The following is a 15638-nucleotide window of genomic DNA, read 5'->3' on the forward strand; positions in this document are numbered from 1 at the left end:
TTGTGGAAGAAAACAGTCAGTTTATTTATCATTTCCTCAATGTGATCTTGGATTTAGGGGAAAGTTTTCAAAAATCAGGAAGAGGACTTTTTATCTAATGTGATGCCTATTAGAAAATTATCCTCCTTCCGCCCCCAGTGACAAGGGAGGTACTAAGTAGATTCAACTTGGAGAGATTAAAGAAACTACTTACTTATTTTAATCATAGATTACTCTATTGAAAGTTCTCTATTTAGGTCTACACTCCATTTTTTATTGGATTATTTGTTCTTTTGATGACCAATTTCTTGAGTTCTTTGTATATTTTGGAGATCAGACCTCTGTCTTATGTGGGGTTGGTGAAGATCTTTTCCATTCTGTAGGCTGTCATTTAGTCTTGTTGACCATGTCCTTTGTTACAGAAAGAAGCTTTTCAGTTTCAGGAGGTCCCATTTATTAATTGTTTCTCTCAGTGTTTGTGCTGCTGGGGTTATATTTAGGAAGTGGTCTCCTGTACCAAAGAGTTCAAGTATACTTCCCATTTTCTCTTCTATGAGGTTCAGCATAGCTAGCTTTATGTTGAGGTCTTTGATACATTTGGACTTAAGTTTTGTGCATGGAGATAGACATGGATCTATTTGCATTCTTCTACATGTTGATATCCAATTATGCCAGCACCATTTGTTAAATATGCTTTCCTTCTTTCCATTTGATATTTTTTGCTTCTTTGTCAAACATCAGGTGTTCATAGGTGTGTGGATTGATATCAGAGTTTTCAGTTTGGTTCCATTAATCCTCCTGTCTGTTTTTATGCCAATACCAGGCTGTTTTCAGTACTACTGTAACCCTGTAGTAGAGTTTGAAGTCAGGGATTGTGATGCTTCCAGAAGTTTCCTTATTGTAGAGGATTGTTTTTTGGCTATCCTGGGCTTTTTTCTTTTACATATGAAGTTGAGTACTGTTCTTTTGAAGTCTGTGAAGAATTTTGCTGGGATTTTGATGGGCATTGCATTGAATCTGTAGATTGCTTTTGGTAAGATTGCTATTTTTACTATGTTAATTCTACCTACTCAAGAGCATGGAAGATATTTTCATTTTCTGGTGTTTTCTTCAATTTCTTTCTTCAAAGATTTAAAGTTCTAGTTTTACAAGTCTTCCACTTGTTTGGTTAGATTTACTCTGAGGCAATTTATGCTATTTGTGGCTATAGTGAAGGGTGATGCTTCTTTGATTTTTTCTCAGTCCATTTAGCATCTGTGTCAAGGAGGGCTACTGATTTTAGTATTAGAATTCTTTTTTTTAAATTTTTTAAATTTTTTATCCCCCCCCAGTATTAGAATTCTTGAATGAGGAATTTTCATTCCGTATACTGAGTTAAAAGGTTTCTTTTTTTCTTTTCTACCAAATTTCAGGAGTTTTAATTTTCAGTCAATTGGTGCTTATTTTCCTCCTGACATCCTAATTTCTAACCATGGAGGAAAATATTCAGAGGTTAAAAAAGTAATTTGTGCTTCATGATTTTGAAGTAATTCAACCTCAATTCATTTCCCTGCATAGATACAGTTAAACTTAAAAAAATATTATTTTCTGAGCACAGAAAATACAAAGTCGGAAACTACAAGGTTGCTTAGAAAGTGCAGTTAGTCTCAGAGGTTGAAAGACTGTTAGAATTAATGGGGGCATGAGAATATATCCCTGCTGTCATCATGGTTTAGAGATGTAGGAATTGGGTCTCTTACAGATTAAAGGGTGTGGTGAGCTCACAGCTGACGCCCAAGCTGACTTCTTGCCCAGTGCTTTCCCACACCACCTCCTCCCTCTTTGCTGTGATATTGCCTGTACAGATCTGCGATGCAGTGCCCTTGTGTGTGGTGCATGCTGCGACAGACCTCGTCACAATGCACACATTGATCTACGCACTTTTACCATTACGGGTTTTATTTTACTTGAAATTATAATTGGAACAATTAGAGATGCGTCAGTGGAAAGGCAATGAAAGAGGGCCATTAAGGGCTAATAAATGCCTCTCCTCATGGGAATGGGGCTCTTTTCTAAGAATTTGAGCTCTTTGCAATGGTGCTGTTAAGTGGCTAGAAATAACACTTGCCACATGCGTGTGGAATACTCTGGATACCAGGGGGTTTGTTCGGTTCATTCTGTGTTTGAGTTGAGCACACTGTGGTTGGAATGTGTGCTGAGTCTTTTGCTGCTTTTTTGAGATCATTCCATGTTTCGAATTAACCCTTTCCTGTGTAAGGTAATAGAGCAATCTAGAGCATTCTCAGGAGCCTAGTCTTTAGATAGTTAGTAACTCTCAAGGATGCAGGTGGAAATGTGAACGGTTATGATATCATTTTGGTTGATTTTTCTTTCAGGCAACTCACAGTTTACACACAGTGTAATGAACTGGATGCAACTTACCCTTAAACCAAATGCCTATTGCTAGCAATAGACTATCACCATTTGTTGATATGGAGAAATACCCATTTCGAGAATATGACCAAACAAATTTTAGTAAATAAATATCAAGATAACTTACCATGCTTCTGAAAAAAAAGCAGTGATTGAAGGTTGTGATAAGAGTTAATATTTTCCACAGGCAGTGGTGGCACACACCTTTAATCCCAGCACTCAGATCTCTAAGTTTGAGGCTAGCTTGATCTACAGTGTGAGTTACAGGACAGCCAGAGCTACAAAGAGAAACCCTGTCTTGAAAAATCAGAAAAAAAAACCCAGAGGTAATATTTTCTGACCTCCTGCTGCACACTATGTGTCCTCTACAATTTCAAATATGTAGAGTGCTGGGAAAACCAAATATTATCTTTGTAACTCAGTTAGTAAAACTTAGTTAGAACTCATTTATTAGCAAACATCACCTCAGTATCACAGGACTATTCAGTTTGCATTTAGCTCTCTTAGTGAGCCGTTGCATTTATTTAGCCACAGATACGAACATGTTTGATAGCAGGTATTGTTTCAGATGTATTCAACATGAGCTTTTATTCTTTCTTCTTCTCTTCTTCCCCGTCCTCCTTCTCTCTTGCTCTCTCTATGTGTATGTGTGTATGCATGTGTCTGCGTGTGTGTACCTACTTCATATATGTGTGAGTACTCACCTATGTTTATGTGCCTGTACATGTTGTTATACCTAGCCCATTATGCACCATGAGAAAAGAGAGAGATGGCATTTATGGGTTCCAAAGATTTTATTAAATCACCACATAAGTGGGTCACTGATCTGTCAGGGCTGTAGGATAAAGAGCCGTGTTTCTCCTGACAGCCCCGAGCAGAGCCAGAAGTGGGGCTTATAAGCACAAAAATCACAAACATTTTTTGCGAAGTTACAGTCACAATTTTCACCAATCAGAAGTTAAAGATTAGGGACTTTCCTTGTATTTTCTGTCTTTGTCAACCAACATACAATGCATGCCTTTCAGTGCAACCAATCAGATTCCTTTGTTCTATCTGTTGTTAAGGTTTCTAAAGGACTAAAGATGTATAATGATCATTTCTATGGGAGGAGGTTGGTCAGCCATTGGAAATTTTCAGCTCCCCAATGATTTGGGAACCTGAACTTTATTTCGCCCTACAGTTAAAATAGAGTCTGAAGCCAAAATGGCAGTACATAGGCCAAGGTGCTTTTGCCTGTCACTTTCAATGTACATATGATTGTTTCTGAATTTGGGGGCCTGAGGTTGGTATGAAAAAAATCTTCTTCAATCATTCTTTGACTTAATTCACTGAGGCAGGTTCTCTCAGTCAAAACAAGCTCACCAATTTGGCCAGTCTCTCCAGCCAGCTTGCTCCAGAGAGTCTCTCTCTGTCTTCCAAGGCTGGAAGTATGGGTGAGCTGCCATGCCAACTTGGAATCTGCATGGGTCCTGGGGACCTGAGCTTTAGTCCTTAAACTTATTTATTAGGTAGTCAGAAAGAATTTATTGACCTCTTTTTATTCCTATAAGTTCTATCGACTGCTATTAATATACTTTAGAATTTGAAGATTTAGTAATAGTTTCCATAAACTTTCATTTGGATAGTTTTATGAATAATTTAGAATAAAAAATAACAAAATTCTTACAGTTACCTCCCTTGCACACACACACACACATCATCTATTAGTATTGAGTGAATTTCCCCTTTTAAACTTTCCTTCCTTAAAATACCAGTAAATGATAAAGGATTATGAAGGAAAAGCTAACATAGAAGATAAATGCTTTTAAAGTAAGAAAATAAATATTAGAGCCCACATCCATGCTTTGAGTTGGCCCACTCCAACATCCACCACATCTACGACTTGCTGGAGCATGCGAAGGGACTGGTCTTGTGGAATCATAGGCGCAGGATCTCCCTGACTTGGGGCAACAGTGGGATACCCGAGAGGAGTTTCAGTGAGGATCCAGTATTGATGATGAACCAAGGCCAGAGGCTTTGGAGCAGGCCAAAAACTCATTACAGTGGACAGTTGCAGGTAAAGTTGAGCAGAGGAAAGTGTCTATGTTGCGTGACACACCATGGCTCCCAGTGCCAACAGGACAAATGAAGAAACGATGGAGAAGCAGGAAAGAAGGAGGAACAAAGTGGTTGTTTAAACTAATATTTTTATTTTTTAAATTTTCTTTTCTGGGTGTATTGCAGGAGTGAAGGGTTGATATAGAGGGGCCGGGAAATGAATGGTATCGGGGTGCGTGATATCAAATTCCCAAAGAATCAATAAAAAATTATCAATAATATTTTTTTTTAAAAAGTCCTTGTATCTGTCTTTTCATTGGCTGGTCTGGTTTGTTCCAGGTGGGCCTTTCCTAGCCATTCCTGTTTAGAAATAGAAAGGTTTGAGACCCAGAGCAGCCTCATTGGAAAAGAGCAACAGAAGTCTGTCGTCTGCCTGTTGTATGGGCTGGGTGAGGGTCTCACTTGGTCCTGTCCATCTTTTCATGGGAAGGAAATTCTCTCTGTGTTCTTCTCTTTTGGAAAGTCTGAAGGAAAAAAATGACTGAAAGAAAAGACTGCATACTGACTATTCTGAGTTCTCTAATGTGCTGGGCTATCAAATATTATTAATAGGCCTGGTATGCCCTCCAAGGAGGTAAAACTGGTTTCTGGAGGAATCTTCTGTTTAAGTCTAAGTAACAAATGTGTACATCAAATCAGCTGATATACTTAAATCTATGATATCAGATTTTAAAGGGGAAATTTTCGATGGGGGAAAATCAAATAATGTTCTCATAAGGAGGCTGCGATGAAAAGCATACTGCCTAAAGCAAAGCATCTCTCCTTCCCTCTGCTTCCCAGGAAGAGTCAGGTCGAGTCTGTTCACTTGTGATGTGATCACCATCCCAGGTTCTTTCTGACGGGTTTTCTCTGCTGTCATGGGTACGAGGTTTCCATTTGCAGGGTCGTCTTGCCTTACCTCGTGGATCTGATTGCTGCAGCTCTGGAATCACAGGAAGAAGAAAGAAGAGGAAAAGAAAGCGACTGTTTGGGCGAATCAAGCTCTGTTATAGGAACCATCGGATGCCACTCAGCAATCTCTAAGACATCTTTCTAAACAGAACACAGTGAGGGGCACTGCGTTTGCAAGGCAGTCTGGGGGATTCTGACCAACGTACTTATCAGAGTTAGACATGTTGCCATCCCCGGTGAAATTTGGGTTGTGTTAATAAGAAAGGAAAAATGGGCATTGGGTAGGCAACTAACAGCCTACTTAGTGGTCTCTCCTTCTGTTTATTTTCATATTAGCTAAACAGAATAAAGCAATGGTGTGAGATCTGGGAAAGAAGTGGTGCATTTCTACTTTGTACTAAGACTCGCTAGTCTGATGCTAGAACTGCATATGGAGAGTTTTCTCCATCTTGCCTGGACCGGTTTCTTTCCACCCACAAGTCACCACAACTGTTCTAGTATAACCACTCAGAGGCTTTCTATTAATTGTAATTGTTTGACTAATAGCTTAGGTATATTACTGACTAGCTCTCACAATTAAATTAACCCATTTCTACTTATCTGTGTATCGTCACATGCTGTGACTTACTGGTGATGCCCTGCCACGTGACTCCTTCAGCGGCTACAGGGCATCTTCTCCATTCCACCTTCTTTCACTCTGTATCTTTGTTTGGGTTTCCTGCCTGGCTCTATTCTGCCTGCCTATTGGCTGAAACAGCTTTATTCATCAACCAATGAGAGAAACACATATTCACATCGTACAGAAGGACTTCTTGCATCATAAAAATTTGTAAGTAAGTCTTTCTCTGAATGTGTGTTCTCTGGTAGGTAAGGCATAGTATTTGTAAACTGAGGACTGTCTTCATTCAGTTTCTAGATTTTGGATACAGAAATTTTACATTCTAAATGCTTCAGGGGAAACTATCAACTCGCGATTAATTGAGTTGAAAAATGTATTGCTCAGCAATTTTGAGTTTTGTGGATGAATATGGGTTTTTGGATAGAGAAAGGCAGCATTCTTTCTGTAGTTGTTTTCTTTTGTTTTCCAAATGAAGTGATGTTGGTAATGGGTACTTTATAGAGTGACTGGCATCAGCAGCATGTGATATTTTACAAATAAATAAGTGCTAACATCTATAGTGTGGCCAACAGTGCATGTGGGAGATGGAAACTGCAGTGGAAATTAAAAAAAAAAAGTCTGTGGCTCTTGGCGTTATTACTTCCTAGAGTTGAAGTGGCATTGTAGTAGCTGCCAAGGCTCCTGGATTCAGGCACGCAAACGCAGAAGCGTTTTCACAGCACATGATGTTCAGTGACAGAATTAGATTCAGGACCTCGGTGCTTATCGGGTCAGAGTAGGCAGTATTTAGTTCTCACTTGCTTGGCTTTGCTTCTCTCCCCGTCTCTTTCTCCTCTGCCTTCCTCCATCCCTGTCTCCTACCCTCTTCAGCTTTTGGTGAAGTGTTTGAAATTTTGGCCTCTTAGGGATTATTGCAGAGGACAGACAATTAAACTTGAAGGTGTTTTTTTCTTTAAGGACTCATTTTCAGAAGTATGATGTTTCTTGAATAATAAAAAAAAAACAACCTGCTTTCTTCTAATCCATTCCAAGTCTTCATACAGGGAGTAGTATGGGTCAATGCTGTGTTCTATATTTTGTACTTTGGTGAATACTTTTTTATTTTAAAAGTGCATATTAAAATAACAAATTAAATTATTTCAGCCAATTTTTGGTAAATTGCAAGATCTTCTGCTGTTCTTTCATTTGTATAATTAGGTGTTTTCCAGTTGAAGAAGTAAATTCAAGACTACTTCCCCTGTGTGCTAAGACTCTAACAAGCAACCAGGAGTCTTCCCAGAAGGGGAGATAGAAAGTATTAAACACATTTAATTAAATACTTGAGCATTGAATTGAGACCTGGAGGAACACGTGTGGCTGATGGGACAAATCTATGAACAGAACAGTGCTTATTGGCAGAGAGCCTGGCTTGGGGGAGCCAAGAAAGGGCCTAAGGAATGGTGACAGACTCCACACAGAGCAGAGAGCTGAAGTTTAGTCAACACATATTGCATAATTGTTGAAATAGAAGGTTAAATGAAACACAGGGAGCCCTATACCTAAGATGTATTTAGAGAAGTATTAAGAGATAAAATATTTCATATGTGATACGAAGATTTGGCTTTCATTTAAAAGAAAATGGAAAGTCAAATCATGATTGAAAATCTGAAAAAGATGATATGGGACTTATCACTGTAAGTGATCATGGCTGGCTTGGACAGTGCTCAATTGGATTCAGAGAAATTATCTGTGGTATTATTATAGTCTACTTGTTGGTTACCTGTAATGGTTAAAATAAAGGAGAAAATATGATTGAAAAGATACTAAAAAGACGTAACAGCAGGACTTGGTGACCAATTTGGAGCAGGTGACAGAGGCCAATGGAGTCTAGTTTTCAGATACTGTTTGGACATATATGGATGTGGATGATGTTGGTTATAACCAGGAATGAAGAATGAAAAACATGTTGGGTGATAATGAGTTGAATTGTAGTGATATTGATTCAAGGCATATCAGTAGAGAAATTTAAGTAGTGTGACTATTATTATTATTTATTGATTTTGAGTCAGAATCTCACTGCACCCTACACATCCCAAGCTGACCTTGAACCCATGATTCTCCATGCTTGGCCTCCCAAGCACTAGAGTTACAGATGTGTGTGTTGTGTGATTTTTAAAACTATAGTTTAATATGATAATATAATACATAATATTATATGCAATATGACATATGATATGATATTGAGCAAGAGCATGAGAGAGAGAGAGAGAGAGAGAAAGAGAGAGAGAAAGAGATGCTGATAGTAGTACATGGTAATACTTTCTCTTCCTGAATATTGTGTCTTGATTGATAGACCACTGTGATATTTATCATAACTTTTCCACAATCCTATATTCCACATTAAAGCAGCCATTAAATTCTGCAATTTAGTTTTTCTTCCTTTCTGTCATTAGTATCTTGGGCCCAACTCTCACTATCATCTTGAATGACTATCACTGGCCAGTGTCTGTTTTCCTAATATTCATCTCCATTTCAACACTCTCTATTTTTTTTTTCTGGAATGTATATCTGATAACTTAAAAGTTACCCTCCCTGTTTCTGTTGCTTCCATGGAAACAAGCACACACAACCATATGAACACTTCTGAGGTCTACTTCTTTTTCTGTCTCCTTCTGACCTTTAATATTTACAGTTACTTAATGGTCTATTCTACACTGGTTTCCTAGGCCTTTGCATTAAACTGCGAGTGCCTCCTATGTCATGTTTCCACTCTGAAATTTTGTCATGCAAGCAGAGTAGATGCCATTTGCTCTGTGTTGATCTGCACTCTGTGCAGAGCGTATCTATAGCAACGGCCATGCTTAGTCTAGTCCTTTGTATGTAGTTCTTCAAGACCAAGTTTACATATCATAGAATTAGCTACAAGAATTAGCTTCTAGGAGAGTCTGAGTTGCACCTCCATGTTTAGTTGTAAAATGTTGCTAGACATTTATTTCTTGAACAGACCATTTGCTTAATGGTCACTTACCTCTCTACATTGGAGGAAGCCATCCTGGAGACAACAACTGTGCTCTCTTCTTGGGGCTTTCAAAGTCCAATCATTTTCTATTGGCGAAAAAATATTTCTTGGCAACTCAATTTCTGAAAAGGCTGGTAAGAAATGCTACAATTCTGTTTCTTATATGGGATGATGGGAATTTTTATTTTTACTTTTTCTTAGGAATAATGAAAGCAAGAAAAACATGGACTTACTGTGAAAAAAACATATGCAAAGACTGGATAGATGGGTACTTGATTGATGGGTGTGTGTGGTTAAATGGGATCTCTGGTCCCTCTTATCTCTCCATATGTCTATACTAGACTATAATAAAGAAAATATATGCATTAAATTAAAAGTACTGCTAGAGGTACAGCCATTAGCTCCCCATACTTTAGTGTAGTAAACTCATTACCCCATAAGACATACTTATGAGACACAAAAAGCCAACTGTGTATTACATGGAAGAAATGAAAATCAAGTGAACGATTGCTCTCAATGGCTAATGAATTATTCAAGATTGTTTGTGTCAGTGCCTGGCTTGGTGTGGATGGAGGCAGGAATAACAAACCAAGTGTTCCAAACCATTGCAGCTGCTCTGCACCAAGTGGGTAGTTCAAATGGGGTCTGTGGCCCCTTCTCTCATGTTCAATTCATAAAGTGTTAACATTTTATAAAAAGGGATTTATGGCATTTTGCAAGAGAATACTACAATATTAAGGGGAGCACATTATGACCATAATGTAGCAATAATTATGGCAATATGGATGCACACTTTTACGGTACTTGGGTTTGTAATGGGTTGTCATATGCTGCATTTCATTTAAGCCATATGATCTGGTTTGTAGTTATAATTACCGAACACATTTAGAGAGAATTTTGCCTGTGCAACGGTGGAACTGGCATTGAAACCAGTGTTCTCTGTCTCTCCTTTGAGGCCCTCTGCCCTCAGCTCACACAACAGGAAGGTTCTGGGCATGTGGTTCTAATTTTGGGTCATCAAAATGAGATGCAGTTTCAGGGTACTAGATTGACCACTCGCTTCTTTGTTAGAGAGAGGGTTCTCTCTAGTGATTTATTATATATCATAGGCTGTGAAACAGCAGAGAATTTCAGGTAACCAGACATGGTTACTCAATGTCTTCATCACTGGTGAGAGTATTTATCAGAGGTAGGCTGTGAGGGAGAAGAAGGCTGGATGTCTGAATCCACTTATTTCTCATTATGCAACGTCAGGCTTGATTGACTGAAAAGAAGGTAGAAAAAAGTATTAGTGTATCAGTGAGTTTACTTTCAGCCAGATGCCTGAAAACTGTTGGTTGAGAGTGTTACATGCTCTTTCTCTTACGTTAATTGTTTCCAGTGGAGTTGTTGGTAAGTCTATATCCTGTAAATGTCCAGTCACAAACATGAGCAGAAACAGGCTCCTACGTGAGAATATCAAGTCAACATACTTTGTTTCATCCACCTTCATTTCCTTCTGTTCCTCTTTTATTGGAAAAATTATCAGTTTTTAAATGGCAGTATTCAGGCATTTATGACCCTACGTTCCTCTTTGCCATCTCTAAAACTTAAAACTTCATTCACAGAAACACAGATTTTTTTTTTCCTCAGCTAGAATTCTACTCTGGTGTTTTGTTTTCCCTTCATTCATTTTGACTTCCAAATGAACTTCTTCCCTCTTGGTTGTAGGCACAGAACATAGATGCTTTTTTGTTCTGTGTTTTTGTTTCTTTGTCTGAGGCTGTCTCACTGTGCAGCTTAGCTGGCCTTGAATTCAAGGCTCTCCTGCCTTGCTTTTCTTGGATATAGATGTGTATCACTATGCTTAGTTAATGTATTTTTATGAATAAAAATTACTATTTATTTCAAGTGACATCTTTTAAGTTCCAGCACAAACATCATTCTCATTCTCCTTTTATCAACAGCATATAATAACTTCTACATGGTTCTCAGCCCTTGGGGCTTAGGAATAGGTCATCATCTTAGTTTAGGGATTGTTCGTTATGATGGACTCTTTCAAAATATATTTTAGTACTTGCAAAATAACAGTTATAAAAGGAAATTTGTTTAATTTTTGTCTCTGTGACCCTCCACTGAGAGTATCAGTGTCTCTGATGGTTTGTGCTTTGGAATACCTCCTTTGACCTTTGTCTATTTCGAAAGTCATTGTGGCATTGAAATTCATTGTGCTGACACTCTTTCTGAAACCTCTGTGTCTACCATATTCAGTGTGACCATGGAGTTGTTGGGCAAACCCCGGCGAGCACTGGGGTCTTGCAGGAGTTAGACTTTCCCACGAGCACCATGAGTATGCATCACTGAGACTGGGGCCTGGGCGTCTGGACTTCTAACTTTTAGATGATCCTAAAACTTCATTTTTGAGAAAGCCTGAGTCATTGAGTCAGTTTATTTTGAATAGAATTCTGTGGCATTCTTCCTACAGGTGTGAGGCATTCTAAATATGCTTAAAAACTATAATATGGGCAAGGCTGAGGCCAGAGGATGGCAACTTCAAGGCCTGTCTGGGCTACAGAGTGAGCTCAAGTTCAGTTTGAGCAACTTAGTGGGACCCTGTCTCAAAGTAAAAAGTGAAAAGAAGATATATATATATATATATGTGTGTGTGTGTGTGTGTGTGTGTGTGTGTGTGTGTGTGTATACACATACATACACATACCAGTGGGAGAGTGCTTCAAGTTCAATACCCAATGCATAACAACAATTGAACAAAACAAAAACACAGACAAAAAGCTGTGTTGCTGGTGTTTATGAATTCTTTGACACTGTAGAATCAATAATGATACTTGTGATGTTGTCCACGTAATTTAATGCAATGCTTTCTTTGCTGGAGTTTATTAGTGTGGTGCATTCTATGTTAACATGTCATTTTCAACATGATCTCTCTCAAGAATCTCCCACTTAATAGGAACAATAAGAAAAACTCAAACCGCAGTATTTTTCTAGTGTTAGTTTCTTATTTGCGTATTTTAAATTTATGTGCATCGGTGTTTTGCATGAGTGTTGGGTCCCCTTGAATTGGAGTGACAGACAGTTGTGAGCTGCCTTGTAGGTGCTGGGGATTGAACTCCAGTTCTCTGGAAGAGCAGTTAGAGCTCCTAACCACTGGCCCATCTTTCTAGCTCTTGCTGGTGTTAATTTCTATGACATAATAATTGCTTCCATTTGAGACCACATTTTAAAAAAATATTTATTTATTTATTTATTTATTTATTTATTTATTTATTTATTTATTATGTATACAGTATTCTGTCTGTGCATATGCCTGCACACTAGAAGAGGAGACCCCATTACAGATGGCTGTGAGCCACCATGTGGTTGCTGGGAATTGAACTCAGGACCTTTGGAAGAGCAGGCAATGCTCTCAACCTCTGAACCATCTCTCCAGCCCCTTGAGACCACATTTTGTGTGTCTTTTTATTGGTGGAAAATTTCAGAATATTTAGAAACTGTACTTTAATTCACCCTCTTCATCATGGCCAGCATCTTGATGCGGAAGCCGAAGCCAATACTGCTTTTGCAGTTATCAGAATATCTGGGATTAATTTCAGCATCAGGCCATTTTCAAAATTAATGCAGTTTCTCTGAAAGTGAAAATGAACAGGCAACATGCAGATACTTAGGCAAGCCTTTATTAATCCTACCTAGCTAAATGAGTGGTATTCTTTAGTGAGGAAATTATGCAATAACAGATCAGCTGCTGACACACGGTTTCTCTTTGAATTTGCAAATACCTCTTTCTTAGACGCAACTAGTTTTCTTGAGACAGGAAAGGAATACATTGAAAGATTGGGGATGAAAAGAATTACCCTAGAGCCCAATTTAAAATTCCATAATGCCTTCATCTATGATTTCTTGTTTGTTTTCAGGGACTTTCTTCCTCGAGGCTCAGGCATCGTGACCCGACGACCTCTTGTACTTCAACTTGTCACTTCTAAAGCAGGTAATTAGTGTTTTACTAATTAATTAGTAAGTATGTTTACTGTGTGATGTGCACACCCCAGGACGATTGTCATTTTTATTTGTGGGCACTAGATATATCAGCAAAACACTTCTCCAGCTGCTCTGGTACGAGCAGCTGTCTGCATTTCTCTCAAGAATGCTTTTCTATCCGTTACTCTTTTGATTACATTGAAGATGAAGCCTTACATGCATATAGATTTTTAGCATGATTTTCTTAGGCCAAGAAGATATTTGCTTATTGTAATCCGTCTCTGTAATATTAATGTAATATTATTGCAATATTATCATATTATCATGAATACTCCTTTTGTGTATACTCTTTCTGCATGTGTGTATATTATATGTGTGACTATTCTGCCATAAAAATTAACCATTTAAGGAACTAGAGAACTAGCTCAGTGGTAAGAGCACTTCCTCCTTTTTCAGGGGACCTGAGTTTAGTTCCTAGCACCCTCATCAGGTGGCTCCAACCACCTGTACCTTTAAATCTAGAGGATTCAATATTCTCTTCTGGTCTTTGTGGACACTGTACTCATATGTACATACTCATACATGCATATAATTAAACTTAGAATATTATGTAATGGTCCAACTTCAGGTTCTACTCATAGACAACCAATGGTGAACATCATCAGTCTACAAGACTATTCTTTGTGCCTCATGCATTCTTAAAATCCTTGTCAAAGTTTCACTGACTGTAGCTACGTGGATTTATATTTGAATTCTCAGTTCTAATCAATTGATCGCTATTTCTATTCTTGTACCAATACCATGTTGTCTTAAATATGTTTGCTCTATGGAAATATTACTTTTTAAATTTAGAAAATGGTACTTTTAGTTTGTTCTTTAGTTTCAAGACCATTTTAGTTACCCTGAGTTCTAACTTTGCAAGTTAGAACAAAAATAACCTTGTTTTATCCAAGAATTGTGAGATTATTTTTTAACTTCTGAAAATCAATTAATGTAATGCATTGTGTGGGTAGACCTAAAAAAAAAAACAAAACAAAACAACAACAACAACAAACCAAACAAAACCCACACTATCATCTCAGTAGGCTCAGCATTATACATTCATTCAGAAAACTTGTAATAAACTAAGAATTAAGAGGTGCTTCCTCAGCCTAATGTGTGAAAACCCCTCTGCTGACATCCCTGTAAAAAAGGAAAGCTAAGGCAATGGTTCTTAACCTTCCTAAATGCTGTGACCCCTTTAATACAGTTTTTATATTGTGGTGACCCCCAGCCATAAAATTATTTTCATTGCTACTTCATAACTGTAATTTTGCTACTGTTATAAATTTTAATTTACATATTGTTGGAGATAAAGGTTTGCCCAAGGGGGTGCGACTCACAGGTTGAGAACCATTGCTCTAGGATGAGTAAGACAAGCAAGTTTGCTCTTTTCAGTTTTATGTGACATTGTTTTGGAAATTTTAACCAAGGAAATTTGTCAAGACAAAGAAATAAAAAACTTCTAGATTGTAAAGGATGAAGTAAAATGTCTATTTCGAGATGTTTGATGATGCATATAGAAAACATGAAGGAATCCACTAATATGCTATTAGAACTAATAAATGAGTTCCAGAGGATGCAGGGTGCAAGATCAATATGCAAACCAAATTATAATTATGTCCACTTGCAACGAGTAACCTAAAAATGAAATTTAGAAACCAGTGTCATTTGCATTTGCATCAAAAAGAGTACACCACTCAGAAATACGTTTAACAAAAGAAATTCATAACAGGGGTTGTGGAAATGACTCAGTGAATAGGAGTGTTTGGTCCGCAAGGAGGAGGACCTGAGTTCAAATCGATAGCTCTCATATAAATACTTTACATGGCTGCATGTGATTGTAATTGCAGACCTGGGGGACAGAAGCAGCAAATCTCAAGAGCATACTGTTCTCGTTCTGTGGAAACCCTTGTCTCTTAAGCTGAGTAAGATTCTGTTGTGTATATGAAGCATATTTTCATCACCATTAATGGATGTCTAGACTGATTCCAACTCCTATCTGTCATACCAGAATGGTGCAATAGTTACATGCCTGTTCTGGGAGGAAGCAGTTCCCCCGCCTCTCTCTCTCTCTCTTTGACTGTATTTGAGGCTAAATCAATAGGAGGGAATTCATACTTGATACTGTAGACCCAGTCCAAAACCCAGGACTGAGGCTGCCTTAGCACGGAGCGGGGACTTAATGCTGTTTAGATTGTTATGCTTTCTAAACATCTATAATTGTATACAAAGACAAATGCTGGTCTCAGCCTTAATCGGAAAAGCTTCACTTGCAGTGAATGGTAGCGAATGCAGGGAATCCTGGATGCTCAAGGTGCTGAGAATTAGTGGAGTTTAACTGCTCAACCCTAAACAGAATTATCTGCATCACCCTCTCTACGGTTTAGGGAACATCTCTACTATAGGGAGCAGAGAGAAGGTAGAAACTAGAAGACAAGGGAAAGGGTTGGCAAATGCTTTGTTTTGGGTATGACACAGCCATCGCAATCATGACATCACAGCAACTTTAGCTGCCAGTTCTGAGCTTGCACAAGACTGAGGGTGTCAATAGTCAATCATGGATTTGGGAGGGGTGCATAGGGTCCCAGTGTTCACTACTGGATTATTGGTTACTGACGGATCTTGGGT

The 15638-nt window shown here is 38.3% G+C and overlaps 1 protein-coding gene across 5 annotated transcripts in view; it reads left to right on the forward strand.

Annotated features, from left to right (window-relative positions):
- Dnm3 (dynamin 3) overlaps positions 1–15638 on the forward strand; it is a 471600-nt gene that overhangs the window by 61032 nt on the left and 394930 nt on the right. For all 5 annotated transcript variants that reach the window (XM_087906356.1, XM_048420852.3, XM_048420856.3 and 2 more), the window contains exon 2: positions 12905–12978. In XM_087906356.1, coding sequence (XP_087762482.1) covers positions 12905–12978 — 74 coding nt within the window. The remainder of the gene's footprint in view (positions 1–12904; positions 12979–15638) is intronic.

Source organism: Myodes glareolus, chromosome 5, assembly GCF_982192425.1.
Source record: "Myodes glareolus chromosome 5, mMyoGla1.1, whole genome shotgun sequence".
NCBI lineage: Eukaryota > Metazoa > Chordata > Mammalia > Rodentia > Cricetidae > Myodes > Myodes glareolus.